General features: G+C 41.4%; 1 protein-coding gene across 1 annotated transcript in view; it reads right to left on the reverse strand.

Moving 5' to 3' along the window:
• The window catches only part of SH2D1A (SH2 domain containing 1A), a 28,607-nt gene extending 9,992 nt beyond the window's left edge, over nt 1-18,615 (reverse strand). Inside the window, exons 1-3 of the mRNA XM_064669885.1 lie at nt 17,143-18,615; nt 9,321-9,451; nt 4,848-5,121 (exon numbers count right to left, since the gene is read on the reverse strand). Coding sequence (XP_064525955.1) covers nt 4,848-4,984 — 137 coding nt within the window. The 5' untranslated portion in view covers nt 4,985-5,121; nt 9,321-9,451; nt 17,143-18,615. The remainder of the gene's footprint in view (nt 1-4,847; nt 5,122-9,320; nt 9,452-17,142) is intronic.
• Between the last annotated feature and the right edge of the window lie 596 nt (nt 18,616-19,211).

Consider the following 19,211-nt stretch of genomic DNA (forward strand, 5'->3'; position numbering starts at 1 on the left):
TTTACAACAGCAACACTGAATCGAGGGGCTCTTCCTTTTGTTCCAAATTACATTCCAAATTACGATGATTATTATGTGCGGTGCTATAATAAACGCAATTATTCTGCCATTTCTATCAAAAATATTACATAGGAAACAAAAGAAACGCTAAGCTGAAGCTGTGATCCTGTATTACACCCTCACGCTGCACAGCTGATGCCTCTGCCGCATCAGAAAGTTTCGACACGTTGCCTTGAACTTGTGCACCGTGGTTACAGCGACAGAAAAAATAGCACACGTAAAATCTGATAGGACTGCAGCCTATCCCTGTTGCCATTACTGTTGCTTCAAGAGCTCTAAATAGCTTTCAATTCCAGCTTTTGATTATTCTCCACAAATTGAATGCAGCACAGTACGTGAATGGCTGGCCTCAAACAAATCATCTGAACATATAGTTTGACAAGCACATCATGTTTGTCTTACTTAAAGCCCTGAAACACCTATTAACATTCCCAGTATTTTCAAGTATACGAATTTTAAAACCCAAACAACAAATGCTTTATCTTTGCCAGTTCAGGCATGAGCTGCTTGTTTCTGCATGTGTGCTCATATATCTGTAAAGGAACATGGGGCTTTTGGCACTCTCAGGCATTTTATTTATACATTTTTCAGGCAGGGTTTAAGAGGCTGCTTCTCAAACTAGTCACCATTAGTGTGCCCCGTGTCCCCCATTGACTTCATTAGGAGCTGTGAGCACAGAGGATTTCTGAGGGTGCTAAAAATGTCAAATGGGGCATTGAGCAAAGAGGAAACCAGACCAGTAAAGAAAGCTCCCTGGAACAATCAGCTTTTGATATTAAAACCCTGGTGTACTGTGTGTAGTGCCTAACATGTTTACAGGTAAAACGTGTATGTTTTCTAAAGCATATGCATTTCTCATAGCCCAGTTTTCAGGAACAGCAAAAAACCTTGCTTTTCAATGCAAATCTAAAAAATCCCGGGAAAAGATCATGTAATCATGTACTTCTGTTGACATATTCACAATATCCTTAAAGTATATATTATCAATTCAATAATGATATTCATACAATGAAGATCTTGGGAGCATCTGGTATTAAAATCTTTGCCAAAATCTGAAGGCAGCACCCTTGTTTGCAAGAGCCCAGAGGCAGACAGTTGCAAATCAGAACCTTCCTACTCTTCCATGCATAGTTTAATTGTGGTCTTAAAATATTTGTGAAAGGGGGTCCTTTGTGCTTTGCCACAATCACACCAAAAAAACATTCGTTCTCTCTTGGAAGGCTTCCAGGCACACCATGTGCACACCGTGGCTTCGGATAGCAGAAAGCAGCATTCAAGGAAGATAAATCAACAGCTCAGGAGAAACAAAGAAAAGAGAAAGGAGAGTTTTCTAGATGAATGCTCCAACAGGGTCCTGCCTGCTGCAGTTACCCATCTCTATAGGTCAGGTTTTATGCTACTACCTGTCTCTTTTATGCTTGCCCTGTAAAATCAGTGTCAGTCACAAGGGATTCATGAAGTCTTTGACTCTTCTCCTTTTTAAAGGTCAGGGCTCCACTTTTTAATTGGAAAAGCAAAAGGTGAATGAGCCTGACCATGAACGGTGCATCCTTATCGTGTGCCTTAAGATGCTCAAAGGCTGCCACAATATGTCAGGGCTCTTTGGAGGTGTCCTAGGGGGAGGGTGTGGTGGTGATGGTGGCATTACAGATTTATGCAGTTTCTTGGGAAAAGGAAACATTGCTTGAGCCTAAACAATGCAATGAAATCGCAGGACTTGACAATTACTGTACCTGGAGCTGGAAGTGCAACCACCTATGCAAGTTCAAACTGATCATACAGGTGTCGTCCAAATATATGCTTAATGACTTTTTTGATAAATGGATACATTTTTCTTTTCTCTTTATCAGAACTATGCCTTTTAATTCCCCCATGATAAAAAAAAACAAAACAAAACAAAACAAAAAAAAAAACTAACTAAAATGGGTTAGAAGTGGGAAGCTGCAGGGGTTTAGGTTTGTTTTGTTTCACATCTCCACAGAAGTGGAGAGAGAGGGGAAAGAAGACAGACTGAACATGTTTTGATTTCGGAAAGCTGGGCTATTTTTCTCTTTTTGTTTTCTAGGGGCAATAGAAGTATCCCTGGCTGTATGACACAGATTCACTTCTGTTAGAAATTCCTGTTGCAAAGATGCAAAATGTTTTGTTTACCTCCAATACTTATTGCAATATATCTAATGGATGACCAGCTTTGTTTCCGATGTTTCAAAGACCACTTCAGTACTTCTAGTAAATACATTTTTAGCCTGATCTTGTTATATTTGTGTATTCCTACAATGATCTTCAGCACAGATTCTGAACCAAAATGTAAATTTCTGAATAACTTTGTTATTCCTAATAATTTTCATGATTATTTAGGAGAAAGTATAAAAAAGCAGAGAGGTATTTATTTTTCTTTGATTTTCTTTTTCTTAAACAGTGAATACAGCAACTGCACATTTCCTTCAGTTTTTTACCAAAGCTCCCATGCACATACATGCTTACCACCTGTTCCATCTCTGCCCATGATGTTCACACTGGAATTCGGACAGGTTATGTCCATTAGCTTATTTTGCCAAAACCAGGTTTAGCATCCTCCACTGAACACATATCTGTATTTCTCATGCCTTCCTTTTTTGCTTCTCTAATCTCTCCACTAAAGTCTCTGCTTTGGTAAACTCCACCTGCCAAAGCACTTTTCTAGTTTATAGCCCACATTTCTTCAAACTGTCATTGCTATCTTTAGTGTGAGATCCTTTCCTGGTATCTTTATAATAACTGTCTCCAAAGTTATTGTGTGATATGTTTTTTTACCATATCTGCTATTTCTTCCATAATGCTTTGAATTGAAATATTAACAAGCATTGGAACAAAGGCTTAGTTCTAGCATTTTTCAGCCACCTTTCTGTCTGCATAAGATCATAATCACTGTAATATTTTTCATTTAATTTTTTATCTGGATTTATCCAAGATGTTATTTCCTCTGCAAAATAAATATTGAGTATCTATGTTCTGTAAGAAACCTGCATAACATTCACCATTAATTTTTTTTGCTTTTATCCTTTTGTTTATCATATATATATGTTTGAATGCAACGTACCATGAAGACATGAATGGCACATAATTTCCAAAAACAATTATGTAGTGTTCTGTTTCTTACTGAAGTCTCTTTTCCTCCAAAGATTGCAGAGCTTCACAGTTAGAAAACCTTTAATTTATTCCTATTTTCATTTTCTATATTCTATTTCATTCATGAAATTTCTTTAGAAGGACATAAACTACCACTAATACAGCAAAAAATCCCAACTTGATTGTGTGCAGATGAAAGACCTTGTTACATACCTATATCCTGATTTAGACTAATGGTGGACTAATTTTAGTGTTCTCTATTTTATTCAGCATTGTAACACTCTGTCTGACCCTTTCTCTAATGCCTTGGTGTTTCACCTGTATTGAATGACTTCTGAGTGTAAAGGTGATATATCACCATTTCCTGTGATGGTTATTTAAAAGAGACTCTGCTTTTATTACCTATTCCCACCATAGGAATCATAGCGCTCCTTACCTCTTGCTATGTCTATTCCATTTTCATTTAAGATGCTTCTTATTTCCCATTTTTCATCTTGTTATTAAGGTATTTGTTAGCAGAAGCACCTATCTTGGTTCACCTTCTGGTTTCATGAGAGAATAAAAAACACATCTTCTGTCACAAAGATTTTCCCTGAGAAGAAGGCTGTGGATTTCTCCTATGACCCCCTTGCATGTGTCCATTTACTGGTCTATAGCGGGGGGATAATGATGCTCACCGAGGGCTTAACTACATATTGTTGGAAATGTATTCATGAGATTTGGGGAAAACCTGACTTAGGACTTTTCTTCTTCTTCTGTTTTTTTTGCCAGGTACCTGAGTTCCCCCTGTTAGCTAATTTTGTACTGGACCTGAAACAATTTTCTCTTGTGTTCCTTCTCCTACTGAAATAAAGCATAAGGGTCTTGATAGACACATCTTTGTTCTTCCAGTGCAATGGTACAGCACTATCAGGACTTCCAAGACTTTTGCCAACAGTAGGGTAACTAAATTTCCTCATTAAAATGAGGTCCTATGAATATAAAGTCCCCCAGCTCTCCTAGAGGAACCTGTCTATCCTCTCTCTGACAGACCATCCCACCGGATCTCTCCCTTTTCACCCCATTTCATGAAACATTACCACTTAATTTGTTACCCTTCAGTATTTCACGTGCATTACAGGTAGTTTCACCTGATGGTTCATGGGACACTTAGCCTGACTGAGAGCATCCTGAAGCAAAGGCTTGTTGTGGATGACAGCACTCCACATTACCCTCCCCGATGACAGGGGACACTGGGGATGTTGCTGAGAACACCCAGGAGCACAATGAAGAAGCAGAAGAATGCAGGCAGAAAGCAAGAGGGTTATCCAGCACAAAGAGGCAGTACACACCATCCTAAGTCAAGTTGCCTGGCACGTCTCCATGGCACGTCGCTCATCCACCCTATGTGCTCCTGGCCTGCTTTCTCTTTTTCCATTTTTGCCCATAGGAAGCGTGGTCTCTGCAAGGCAAAACCTCTTCCCTCTGCAAAGGACCCCACATCCCTTACACACCCCTCTGCCTTAAGAAAGATGAAGGAGCCAAAAGTGTCACACATGTAAGCAAAGGGTAATATTAGCACATGTTCTGTTGCGGGGACTCCCCATATTGCGGAAGCGAAGGTTGGAAATCAGCTGCCACCTGAGCAGCCCTTCCCAGCACCCCGCTCCCAGCCCCAGGGCGGTGATGGCAGCACTCACAGCACGCAGAGGCAGTAGGCTCCGGGGATGGTCTCGCTGTCCCGCAGCAGGTAGCTGCCGTCCGCGCCCGCCTCCAGCAGCAGCTTCTCCCCAGCCTCCCGCGTGATGCGCCCGTGGTAGATGGGAAGCGTGTCCATGCCGGGGCCGTCTCCCACCGCAGGGAGCTCTCCCTGTGCACGGTGCTGCCTCCAACTGTGCCTCAGCCGTGTGCTCCCCTCGGCCTCTCTGTCTTGGTGGCAGATGTAAACAGGATGTGTTCACACCTCTGAAGCCTCTGCAAGGGGCGAGACAGCACTGAGGGAAGAGTGAGGAACGAACACAGCATTTTTGTGGTTTTTTTTTTCCTTTGCCCCTTTCCGTTTTCCTTTTGCATAGGCTGTAGCATCCTCGCAGCATCACAGCTCTCCCACAGAGGTGTCATTTCACAGCCACTCTCAGCCATGTGGCTCCACTCGGCAGGGATGGGACTGGTGAAGCACACGACGGCCACAGGGCCAAGGGCCGCCCTGGTTGGGGATGGCAGGGCAGGACCAGGGCACCACTGTCAGCAGCTGTACCAGGCACTTTTTTCCTCTGGCCAAGGGAATTATTATCTCAAGCAGGGATTATTTCTTAACCTCCTGTTTTTAAAATCCCCGGGGGTGAGACAGTAGAGGAAGCGAGCTGACCTTGCTGTCGCTGCCCCACCAGGCACCAAGAGCCTTCTTGCCCCACCAGGAGTCCCTCAGTGAGGGACTGAGAAAGCTGCAGAAACCTCAGCTGAAGAGGGACTGAAAACTCCCTTTTCTATTTCAATACACAGGTGTTCATTACCCTCTTTACGTGAACTTTGGGGCTCTGCCATCCTGCTTCATTTTTTAAACCAGTTGTTAAAGTATTTGCACATAAAGTAGCTGCTGCCTACTGCAAACGTGATTAATGTGGATGGTGACGAGCTGTAAAGCTGGCACCTATTTCTTCTCGTTTTCCAAACTACCTGTACTCTTGGGGATTCATCTAACTTTCCCATTTCTTAACCTATTCTCAATAATAACAACTGATTTCAGAAAAAGTATGTGTGTAGTTAGCTGGAGAGGAAAACCAACCAGAATCATTCAGTTCTGCAGGTCTCATTGCCCACCTCGTTAGATTTCAACTAAAGAAAATCATAAAACTTTTGACTGTGAGATCCTCTCCTAATCGTGGAGTCACCACATTACCCAGCCAACCTGCATATCAGGCACTTGGATGCAGCAGCATCTCTTACTGTGAAAGAGCTGTTAATACCCAATTTTGCTAGTGTGGGTAAGAAATCCATAAAACTACAGCTACTGAACCCCAGCTCCAGGCTTCCATACAAATCCCTTTATGGCCACATTGACTAGGGGAAATGCAGCTTTTAAGAAGTAATGGAAATGCTGGATTTGGGAACAAGGGGCAGTAACTGAGGCACTAAGCAGGATAAACCAAACCAAAGGACACAGGTGCCTCCTGGGCAAGAAAGAAACCATAACATGCTAACACAGCTCTGTACCACACTATCGAGGCTGGAGGAATCCACCCTTCTCCCAGACAAGCCATCTTCACTGCAGCTTGGCATCCAGTTGTTCTCACACTGACTGCCCAGGTTTCTATCCATTTAATCTTATGTATCTAAAGTATTGTTTGCCATCCTGTTTCATACTGCTGCATCTGCACAGTGGGGTCTAGAAGGCAAACTACAAAATAGAGCAGCAGGCTCAGAGCATAAGGGAAATGAGAGAATCGAGGCTCAAGGGGGTGCTGCTCCTGTTGGGACTTTGTCCCCATTGCCTTCCACAGAAAATGAGGATTTCTTTAAGCACCAAGCCTTGCCCCATGGGACACTGGACACTTCCTTTGTTTTGTTTGGACAGTATTCAATATATTCTGGACAAAACAGTTCTGTGCCTTCCCTAAATCAGTCCAGCTACCAGTCCCCGCAGTATATTCTAAAAAATTTATCCAAAAAAATACATGAAGGAAGGAAGCATTTAAAAGTGCTCTGAAATATTTGGTCATGAGAAACAGGCTTAGAAAGACAGACCTCTTTGGTCATCAAATCTGCTTCTCTGCTATCTTAGCCAAACACATATAATCCCTTTCAGAAACTTAAGTCCATCTTAAAAGTAGCTTGGGGTTTGTTGTTATTGTCGTTGTTTCCACTGTTCTCACTGGAAAGCAATTGCAGAACATTGCTATTCTGTTGTTTGAAAACCTGATTCCAATTTCCATCCTAAATTTATTCATGACCAATTTATGCTCATTTGATCTTGTGCCAATGTTGTCCTTCACTTTAAATAGATGTTTTTTCTTCCTAGAGCTTATTCCCATGCAGCATTTATAGCGGCCTCCCTCAGCATGCATTTTGCCAAACTCCTCTCACACTACCTTCCCATGGTCACTCTAATCATTATTTTCCATAGCTTCCAAAAGCGAAGTGAATCATTTTGTGAATAGTGTGCACTGTTCTGTCTGATTTTTAACGTGTGCCTCATGCATCATTACAGGAGTTTCATTATCTTGGTAAAAATACCTTGCTTTGTATGGTCTATATTTTCCCTTCCTTAGTCTTTTCTTACCTATGAACACACAGGTATAGTAGAAATATGATTAAGAAGACCCAAAAGAATGGACTTGCAGTCAAATCCTTCTGAATTTCATCCATTTTATCCTATTCTCAAGGTTACTCAAGTTCTTCCTAAATGAGAGTGTTATTCATCTCTGTAGTGACAGTGCCTCCCTCCCTTATGCCACTGGTAAATTCCATTAGCACACACTTATTTTTTTATGGGATCATCATTAATAAGAAATGTTAAATAATATCAGGCCCAAGACTGATGCTTGGGAAGCCCTACTGCCTTCCCTCAGTCCTGATCTCCACCTACTTCTTGCATTCTTATTCACTTTTCAATTTCTGTACTAATCTCCCCTTTTAGCTAATAATTTCCCACATGGCACTGTACCAAATGCTGTACTTAAGTTTAGATAATTATCTCTAAGCACTTCCTTTGTCTAGAAAAATCAATTATGATGATATTTCAGGCACCGGAACTTGTAGAAGTACCTGAGAAGTGGAGGAAGGGGAGACAAAGTGAAATTACCGTAAGTTTTTTGAACACCTGCAAAGATTTGGGCTTTCATTTTCAGATGAGCTGCTTCATTCATCCCTAGCAATGACATTTTCATACATTGTTGAATTTTATAACAATTCTGAATATGATAACACTAATGCAAGAGCATCATTAAAATTCTTGGATATTGTTGTTTGACTCAAAATAAGAATGACCTTCAGGACCTCTGTGAAATTAATGCTACTGCAGAACTGTTACAGGAAGGCCTTGTATAAAGGGCTATAAAGCAAGATAAAAAGCAAAATACTTGCATTGGTAGTTTTGCTGATACAACAGTATCACCATAAATGCCATTTGTGTAGAACTACTGAAAAAGCAGCTTCAAAATCAAGAGCTTTTGCAAAGTTTTTGCAAAAATATTTAGCTGGTAAAATGCCACATTAAAACGCTGCTAAATCTAAATATGATTTTCATTATTTCATGTCACTTTCATTTTTAGTGTAATCTAACAAAATATTCATAACTGTACAGAATAGTATCTGCAGAGAGAGATTTGCTATTCACATAAGAAAGTGGTTGAGATTCAGTAAAACATTGGTTATTTTAGAGTATCTGCAGAGTCACCATTATCGTGTTTCCTTTTTGAGCTGAAATAAAAGAGGCTGGGAAAAGCAGGCTACAATTAGCAAATGTGCAAGTAGCTGTAAGGTTCTGAGCATCAATGCAGAAGGAGAATCCAAATAAATTTTGGCTTAAAGTTCACATATTAGCATATATTTGTACAGCCTTCATGTTAGTCATGAGCATACATTCTGTATATGTTGCTTGGGGAAAAAAAGGAGAAAAATGGAAGATAGTAATAATAAATGAAGTTGGGATGTAGGTGTGGATTCCATCTTTATCCTCCAGGACAAACACATTGTTCAGATTGAGAAAGGCCAACCAGTGTTTAGCCTGGAGAAAAGGAGGACCTTATTGCTCTCTACAACTACCTGAAAGGAGGCTGTAGGGAGGTGGTTGTCAGTCTCTTCTGTCAGGTAACAAGTGACAGGACAAGAGGAATGGCCTCAGCTTGCACCAGGGGAGGTTTAGATTAGATATTAGGAAAAGTTTTTTCATGGAAAGGGTGACCAAGCATTGGAACATACTGCCCAGGGAAGTGGTGGAGTCACCATGGAAGTGCTCAAAAAAATATGCAGACATGGTACACATATTTTAATGGTGAATGTGGTGGTGCTGGGTTGATGGTTGGACTTCATGATCTTAAAAATCTTTTCCAACCTTAACAATTCTAGGATTCTATAAAAACTGCTCAAATCTTTGGGTAGTTGTGAGGGTGGTTGCAAATCCAGGCTTTTGCCCCTTTCAAATTAAATGTATAGCCTAGGGAAAACCTCCTTACCTCAGAATATTCAGTCCTCAAGGTGCACATTAACTGCTTTGAAAATTTCTGTGCAGTGCTCAGAACTTGAAAAAACAAACTTTCTCATCACCTGGGAATTGGGTGTTTGGTGTCATCAATCAGAATTGATTCTGGGGAAGAACAGAGAATACAAAAGGTTATGGACCTTTATGAATGAAACTCTCTGTACTCATCAACATTTGTCTTCTGGCCACAGGTAAATGCCCACATACCAGAAATGACGACATTTCACTGAACTTTAAAAATATTATTTCCTCTGTGCAATCTCACTGCTTACCTGTGCAGTTGTTTTGAATGCTTTGTGAGTGAGATAACACTAAAATTGAAAGCTACACATTATGGTGAAATTCATATTAAAAGTTATCTGTGTTTTATTGCGGTTTCTTTTGCCCGTTAATAGTTCATACTTCTTCCTTCTCCAGAAGCAGCGCAACACCAGGTTATTTTGCAGATGCGTGTGCATTGACAAGCAGAGATGCTCTTTGTGATAATATCAGCATAAGCAAAACTACTCATAGAAGCAGGAACATTTTTATTTTTTGCTATTACTCTTTCAACAACCCTTTCCCGTAAAATTCGGCAATGGGCGGGTAGTCATCAGCATTAGGCACCCAGATGCTTTGAAGCCCAGGACCCACAACTTTGTGATTTAACTGAATCAACTTCAAAGTCAACAGGTCTAAATCTCATCAGGATACTCTCAGGGTGGAGCAAATGCCCACACTGGAGCTCTTCCTGGATCCGTTCCTGTGCCAGCAAGTCTGGAGTTCAATATAAGCTTTAGAAACTAGATTTCCACACCACACATGCACAGTTAAAATTGATTTGCTGACATCCCATCTGAGTTCTTAACGGATATTTGTCTGAATTACAACAGCACCATGTAATTAGGCATAAATAAGGGCCTTTGTTCTGGAGGGGAGGAAAGTTTATCAATTCTGAACCATATGCAATTGCGTGTCTAATCTCTGCCTGCAATTATTTCAAATGCACATCCAGATGATAGCATTTATATTCATTCTGAGATTCACTGAGGTTGAGGCCAGAAGGGATCATTATACCATCTGGCCTGACCTCCTGGATGCCACAGACCATTACATTTCCCCAATTACCTGAATGAGCCCTGTAACATGTGTTTGACTAAAGCATAACTATTTTTGACTAAAGCTGATCTCCCAGTAAGGTACCTAGTCTTGATTTGAAGCCATCAACAGGAGAGAATCCACTACTTTGTGAGTACTTTGTTCTGATGGCTAATCACACTTACTATTAAAAATGTAGGTCACATTTCCAATCTGAATTTGTCTGCTCCAGATTCCACCCGCTGGATCATGTTATACTTTTCAGAGTTAAGTTAAAAAGCCCTTTGACATCCATTATTTTTTCCTGATGTGTTTATTCCCTGGAGTCAAGTCACCTCTCAAATATTTTGTTTTGGTTTTTCTCTAATAGGCTTCACTGAACTCTGAAAATTCACAGGGTAAAGTGCTTTTAATGGTCCTTCCTATCTGTGTATTTTTGTCATACCTGATATCTTATTCAGCAGTGCCCAGCTGCTTCTCACGGTGCTGACGATGCACACAAGGAGCACAGGGGTCTCTGCTGCCCTGGAAGCACATACAGAATTGCTTTCCTGATAGGAACCTCTGGTCTATAACAAAGTCTCTCCTTCCCAATATACAGCTGTAGAGTGAGGCAAATGACACTGTGCTGAAGGTTCATAAATACAGAGTTCAGTATGTACCAGTTGATCCCAGTGGGACCGGTTTATTGTATAATCCAGGTTTCTTTTATGACTTGTGCTCACCTCATCATCCCATGCTATCAATTTGTGGTGATGTGCAAACTGCTTCCCCTGAAACCAAATATTGCTCATGGCAAAATAAAAATGCTCTGTGTGCACATTCCTGTGTCCAGCTTGAGTTTCTAATATTTTGAGATTCCAATCATAAGTCTACCTGCAACAACACAAAGGGAAAATATACAGATGGGAGTGTTAAACTTTAGGTTGTTTATTAACCAGGTTTAAACTAACTGTTGGAGCAGATAGTACAGTACAGCCCAGCAAGTATTCTCTTGTTGCACTAAGGACAGATTTTTTCATTTCGTGAATCGTTCAGAATCTGTTGTGGTGATGTTACATTGGTCTCAGTACAGAGAAATACACACACACTTCCACCGAGTACTTTGTATAGAGATGACACTGACTGTGACCCTCATTGCATGTTCACTTCACACACCAGGCTGTCACCAAAACAGACAGAATCTATCTCAGTAAGGACAAAAAGCATATTCTGGTTATAATAATTGTTCTTTGAAAGTTTGACCTTAGTATTTTGGGCACAGAATTTTGGGCACAAAATACCTTAGTATTTTGCTTTTCTGGCCTACATCACAGACTTCAGCAACAAGAAAAATTACATTTCTGTACTAAAAAAACCAAACCAAACCAAAAAAAAAAAAAACAACACCAAAACCAACTAGAACTGAAGCTGTGTTCATGTATACACACACACATGCATGTGGATCTTATGCATTATAAAATACCTATGTGTATTAAATTTCTTTTCTTTTTCTGACAAAACCTGGAAAATGCTCTCATTAAGCTTTATCTTTTCCCACTGATAAAAGACTGCTATAGAGTTATTTTGCTTCAGCCCAAGCAAGACAGCTTGCACTGAACTCAATGCCAGGCAGTACCATCAGCTCATAACCTACACTGATAGTAAGATGATAGTAGTTCTAATCCTATTCTGACTGAAATCAACAGCAGAGCTGCCCCACTTGTAATGAGAGCAGGAGCCAGTGAAACTTCTCTTGACAGACAACAGGAAACATGGTTTTTTGGAGAGCAGCAATCTTTAGGCAAGGACTACCCAGCATTCGAGCGCAGATCAGCAGAACCCTGCAGATCTGGCATCTCCAAGCAGCACAGTGAAAGTCTGTGGGTGGACTAAACCCACGTCCTTTTAATTTCACTATTGATCACAGACTAAATCAAATACAGTGAGAGAAAAGAGCAAAGGAAGTTGAGCTGTCCAAGACAACAACATTTACATGCCAAAAGAGACTCTTATTCCTCGTATCACTGTCACAGCTCTGTGTGTTTAAGGACGTTCCCTAAGGCAGATGTGGGTTTTTCAAAGGTTAGAAGCTAAGCATATGAAGTCTGGGTGATGCAGAGGATCCACACAGCTCTGGGTCACTGCTTTCAATCTGTACCAGATGGGTACCCTCTGAGAGCCAGCATGCTCCTCCAAATGCCTGCAGAAAACCATTCCCCTTGGCTGGCATGCTTTGGCAGCCCCACTGGTTGGGAAGCCTGGTCCCAGGCATGGCTGACCCCTCCATGTCAGGGTCAAGGTAAGCCAGAAGGACAAGATGAGGAAGAGTGATGCCAGCCTGTCAGAGTTCAAGAAGCATTTGGACAACACTCTCAAACACACAGTGTGATTTTTTTGGGGTCATCCTGTGCAGAGCCAGAAGTTGGACTCGATGATGCTTGTGGGTCCCTTTCAACTCAGGATATTCTATGAATCTATTCTATGATTCTGTAGTGGCTTACTACTCTATTCTAAGACACAAAAAAGTGTCAGGCACAAAGACACACAGTCTGCAAGGCTTAAAGGGAAGCCTTTGCCTCCCTTGATGTGTCTCTTGGCCTGGGGGTAACACCCAAGTTAAGATGGCAATGGCCAGAGGGGAGCAAGAAAAAGATTGAGGCACCAAAAATGTCATACTCCCCAGTGCCTAAGGGGAAATTTTATTTGGAGCTGAAACTTGCTGCTTGACTTGGTATAACATATTCATGAAAGGTTGCCAGCAGGTCTGTGTGAGGTGGGCCCAAGTCCCAGTCTGGGAAAGAGCCCCCTACAAGGCTGCTGCCCCTGTGGGAATAGCTCTTTAAAAGCAACTATAAAGTACTTCACACTTTAATCATGTTTTATTTGTGTGTAGTCCTCATGGCTGCTGAGGGAATGGTGTCTAAACACTCTGATGGCATTTGGGGACAGCATCTTCATCTTGACCTCCTTGTCTGATGAGAGCAGGCTCCCCTCTCCCTGAGACCTTAAATAAGCAGGTACAAACAGTCGCTTTTCTGAGGGAATTGTTCCCCAAAATATCACTGAAACCCCTCACTTCCACTGGTAAAAGGAAAATGTGTATGAAAAGCTGAGAGACTAGATTGGTTAGATACACTTTTTTTCCCAGTGCATACCACAAATCCGCTCACCGCAAAATGTTAGCTGTGTCGGAACAATTTGCACTCAGGCTTTCCAACCTGTAGTTCAAAAAATGTAAACACCAGGCCATTAAGATTTAATTGCTTTTTATGTTCTCCATGGAAGCTTTTACTATGAACTATTCATAAGCACGCTCAGGGTTGTCCAAAAAACACATTAGGGCTTTGCTTAGAGAGCAACGTGCCCAGGAACATCTCCAAGCACCAGGCTGCAGTGACCTGCCCTCAGAGGGATCCCAGCCCCCCGGAGACCTCAGCCCTCCAGAGAGACCCCAGCCCACTGGCTTGGAGCAATGCAGTGCCAACAGGAGAGTCAGGGACCACACTGGTGCCAGGGAAGGAAACGGTGCCAGCCCTTTGCCACTCGGGCCATGGCAGGCACATCATTCTGTTGCTGCTAAATGTAGGTGTTTGACTTCAATTTCCTGCTCTTGTTCTATGGCTAAAACAGGCAGAAAATCTCTGACCTTTCCCACCTCAGAGAGCTCATCACCAAATATGAAGGGGTTTTCCCCCTGCCAAGGTTTTGTAGGGCAAACTTTAAAGCAAGATACAGTTCTGATTTTAGTTTCATTTAATTAGTTTTTGCACAAATATTTCATTAAATACTTGCCTTCTTGTATTGTTGAAACACCCTTTTTACTGTTCTCCCTGCAGTATTTTCACCTAACATTTCTAATAGACAGTAGAATAATCCTGGTAGGCTTCAGGGCATCATCTTTTTTTTTTTAGAACTTTTCCAAAATTTCCTCAGTTTTTACAAAAATTTTCGAGAAGTAAACCTAACTTCCATTCTCTAAGATAACACATACACACTTTAGCTGAAAAACAACAGAGAAATTACAGAGTGAAAAAAAAAAAGAAGAAACAAATAAAAGCTCAAGAAATGAGAGAATTCTAGATAGTATATTGCATTTCACAGAAAAAGGGGACAGTCACTGCAAAAAAAAGAAAACAAACCAAATGTGCTTTTTCCTTGACTAAGCCATGTCAGACTACAAGCCAGTGGAAATATTTCTCTTAACTTCCTGGCCTTTGAGATCAGATAATTTCATGGAATATCACATTTTTAGCCCATTCCTTTCTTATCAGTTTTACCCCCTGGAACAAGTCATGTCTTTCTTTATTAAGAGTCTAGAAATGCCCCTAACTTGACTAAGGTCCCAGTAGTAACAATATAATCATAGGTGTGTAATCCTGTCCAATTCAGCATCTGTAACACACTCATCTGCCTTTATCTTCAAGAATAAAGGACCAATGCTTTTAAAAAAGTCCCCGTGTTCCTAATTTGTCACAGGAAGTTGAAACTTCTATGGAGATATTAGTGTGTGCTTTCTTTACATGTGTTTAAAGGTCATGCTTCACTTCCAATGGGAAAGCTAGGTAGGGACAAAGTATTTATAGTAACACCATTAAAAAAAGAAAAATAATCACAATCCATTTGTTCTACCTAGTTGGTGCTCCATTAATGCAGTATATTCACTGTTGCCTTGATTGAGGGAAATCTAATAACATGAAACTAGACCACTAATTTTTCGCCTCCTACTTCTCAGTTTCCTTCAAGGCGTAAGGAGCTGTTTTACTGAAACATTTTTAAATTATATTCACTGAAAATGATACAGTACAACTAGTTCAGCAGATTATTTCTTCATAGAGAAAGTGTGAAATTACCTAAGCCTGGAGCAGCATCAGGAACAATGCAATGAGTCTTTAGCGCTGCAGCCTGCTCACCTGCTAGTAGAGATCACCATTTCTCCAGAAAATAGCACCCACTAGTCTATAATGTGCATCTACCTTTTTATCACCCACAGGCAAGATTTGTTTCCTTCCCTTCAGTGCATTTTCCCTGTTAGTGCAAACTGCTTTTCCTCTGTCTCTCTTCCCCACGCTGAACATTACCTCCCACACCTTCACTGTGCTCTCCTCAGCTTCAAAGGAACAGAAACCTCCCAATAGCTATAAAATAAAGTCAGTCCTCCAGTAATAGCTCCTGGTCTGGCTGAACTGGTGACATTACTGTATTTCCTCACTGTATTTATCTTCCCTGACGCTTCCCCCCTTGACAGGCCACATGTCCCCTTCCACTGTGATAGATGCAGTCAGGCCCAGCAGCCACAGATGCAGGAGAGGTGAGCAGAGCTCAGGCACTGTTATTTTCTCTAGTCCTACCTATTTATCAAAGGACTTTTATGGTTCCTCTCCAAGCTCTGTCTAAGTATTACAGGCAATTAAAAGCTTGGCTACATGGGAGAGGATTTAATTTTGCGAGAGAACAAGTAGAACGGTGATATCTCTCATGGATTAAAACAACCAACCAAACCAGTGCTGGGCACGTGTCCCTCATCTTCCTGAGTATCCTTTGTCCATTTAGACAAAACAGAGTTCAAAATTGCATCCAGGGCAATGGATAAAGATCACTGTATCACCATGGAGTGCAGAAGGAACACATTTTGGGTAAAACAATTCTGAGAAATTTCGTGTTTGCAAAATAGTTTCAGATCCCTCCATGTAAGATGTGACACATAATCTTGTATATATAGTTCTATATAACTTCTATCTCATGTACAGATTTCAGTCATCACACAGCACTTGTTTCCAGCACGTGTTCGTGTACCTGAGCCTGTGGCATGTTCAGTTTGCAAGAGGTGCTCCAGAGTCACAAGGTCAGCCTGAATTTACAGCCTGATCTCTAATGATCACCCTGCAAACCATGTCACTTTATAGGAAGACCAAGAAATCATTTTCACTATCAAACAAATTTATAACTTTGTTTAATCCATTCTTTTGGTTTGTTTCTTCCTCTTTGCCTCAGATAGTCTTTTGTTCCTTTTTTTTGGTGCAGGTCTTTTATAAAGATGAAATGAAACACAATGCTGGGTCTCAGTGCTGGGGCTCAAATACTTAATATTCATCTGCCCTGGCTCCTGAGAGGTGTTCCTCTACAACATCTTCTTGATTGCTTGGGAAGGATATGCAAGAAGAAAGGACCTCAGGTTCCAGATCAACTACCAAAAAATTAATAGTGGCCGAAGTATTACCCAAAAATTGGAAAGGTCAACAGTCCCACCCTAATTTTTTTCTTGAAGCAGCAGTTTAGGACATAATTTTCTGACTATCATAACCATAATGTTATTTAAATTGAATTCCTTCTGAATGTAATTTACTGTCAAAGTTTATTGAGCTTATTTTAACACCATAGTGGGAGATTAAAAATTAAATTATGATTTTAACTATTTTTATAAAGGTTACATTAGTACTTTTCATTTCTTTACTACCCTACTGAATGTCAGGGTGCAGAGCACTCAGCGAAGCCTGACAGTGGCTAAGAGACATAAAGGTCATGCCATGTACATCTGCTTCAAAAGTTCAACCTTTGCTTTGCCTAGAAAACTATTCACAAAATTACTGCCTACAACAAAAATGGATAAAAGAGGAGGTCATCCACACCCAGAGCACCAGAGACACTACAGGAAACTCTGACCTGGGGAAAGACACCAGCCCTCAGAACTGTCTTTCCATTTTAGTTTCAGCAGTTTTATATTCAGACGCACAGCTCACCTCTGCCTACGTGGAGTGATACGGTCACACAGCACAGAGCTCTGCTGCCACTGTCCCAGTGCCTTCCAGTTGCAGTTGGAGCATGAGAAGTTGCCAGAGCTTCTTTTGATGTCCTGGAATCCTTCTGGGGGCCAGAGTAATAATAAATATTAATATTATGCAAATTAACTAATAACAACAATAAAACACATGACAGGTGATTATATAATAGGTGATTATAGAAACTAATTCACATTGAAGAGTGTGTCTGCCCTAGTGTTGCCCCAAGCACCCACGCACTGCTTTTCATTGTCTGTAGCGTATCTTAAGATAATCATTTAAAAATGAATTTAAAATATGCATCATCACTTGAAAACATTTTTTGTCCACTTAAAAGAGGAAATTTTAGTAGAGTTTAAATTCAAGGAAGACATGAAGTATTTGGTTAGCAGGGCACTTGATTTTTATTACACATTAGTGTAGCACTCTTACTGTTCTTACAGTGTTCATCTTAGGGTTTTATTCAGGAGCAGCTCTAAAGCCATTACTACCTGAAGATGCTTATAAACTCAGGATGTGAGCAGAGGCAGGGCAGGGGGGTCATTTCTGATGGAACAGGGAAAGAAGAGTTATGGGGTAAACCCATTCTCCAAGCCCCAAGAGCAGAGAGGCCATCGCCACCACCCAGCCGCCCTTGGCACAGGGCACCAAGACCTTGGGGCAGCACCATGAGCCTGCAGCACCTTCAGCAACTGCAGCAATAACCTGCCAACAGAGTCCAGCAACAAACCACCCATGCAGAGCTTCCCAGACCCTGGCTTTAAAAAAAAATAAATAAAAAAGGCATTAAGTGATAGTGTTCATGCTGTGGAAGGTGTACAGGGGTGACATGCTGGGGCTCCTGGCTGGATGAGCTTTTCGGTCACTTCTCTTACACCATCAGCACAGATGTAATGGAGAGCAGAAGCCAGAAATGAAGGATGTTCTGCACAACTGCCTGAGCACACAATACAGCAAGATGTAAAACCCACCCAACCACAGGGCCAGGCAGCAGTTCAGCTGTGCAGCCCTCCTGCGCACTGCGGCTGCCTGTCCATCTCCGCCGCAGGCACTGGGCAGACCTACACCTTCCTCTGTACATGGTAGAGTTTACGTTAGTTTATTTTTAATTCTGTTTCCATGAGGTTTGACACAAACACAAAGGTGATCAACAGAAGAGCAAAGTGTCGCACAGCCCTGCGAAAACCAGGGCACCGCAGCCTTTAGCACGTTCTGCTGGAGGCAGCTCAGGAGCTGCACCACGTCGAGCCTCAGCTAAACCAAACTGGTCTGCTCTTGTCACTTCAAACAGGGGGTTTGTCCCGGGGGGAAGGAGTATAATGTTCAATATTTACTATGATGCCCTTTTTGGCTGTTTTCCTTCTATATCTGGCTTGTCTATTTTTCCTGCCTAGTCTTCTACAGGAGCCTTCTAAGGCCTTGGACATCTCTGTACATTGCCAGCTACAGTGGCCTGTGGGTCTTAGATGTGCTTAAACTTAAATGTTTATTTTCGAGTTGACATTCCCAAATAAATCAAGACATCCTTTAGACCAAGAAGTCTTTCTTTTTGAATTTCCAATATATAAAAGTCCTATCATTGAAATGCTGGGCATGGTAGAAATGCACAAGCCAAAAAGCTACAGTTTTGTAGGTGCTTCATCTCCTGTGCTGTTTGTTCTTCATTACAACAGTGCAAAACACTGGAAATAAAAATGAAGAAGACAAATTAGAGTCTGGTTAGCAAGGGAGATATAACCTAATATCAGTCACTGTTATACTTCCGTATGCTGCTTAATGAATCAAGGCTGGCAAGAAAAAAGATTGCTGGAGCCGGAGGCACTTAGTTACAGCGTGTAACACAACATGAATATCCCTTTAGGTGTCACTCTAAAAAGTTGGTATGGACAATTTCCAGTTCTAATGTAATGAGAGCAGAGGGTGATGCTGTCAAGATGAGAAATAATGACAGCACTGCGTGAAGCTGCACACAGACAGCCAGTTCATTGTGCAGCTGGGCAAGATGTGGGGGCAGGATGGGCCCCCCCAAG

The sequence above is a fragment of the Pseudopipra pipra genome, chromosome 13 (assembly GCF_036250125.1).
Source record: "Pseudopipra pipra isolate bDixPip1 chromosome 13, bDixPip1.hap1, whole genome shotgun sequence".
In the NCBI taxonomy this organism is placed as follows: Eukaryota; Metazoa; Chordata; class Aves; order Passeriformes; family Pipridae; genus Pseudopipra; species Pseudopipra pipra.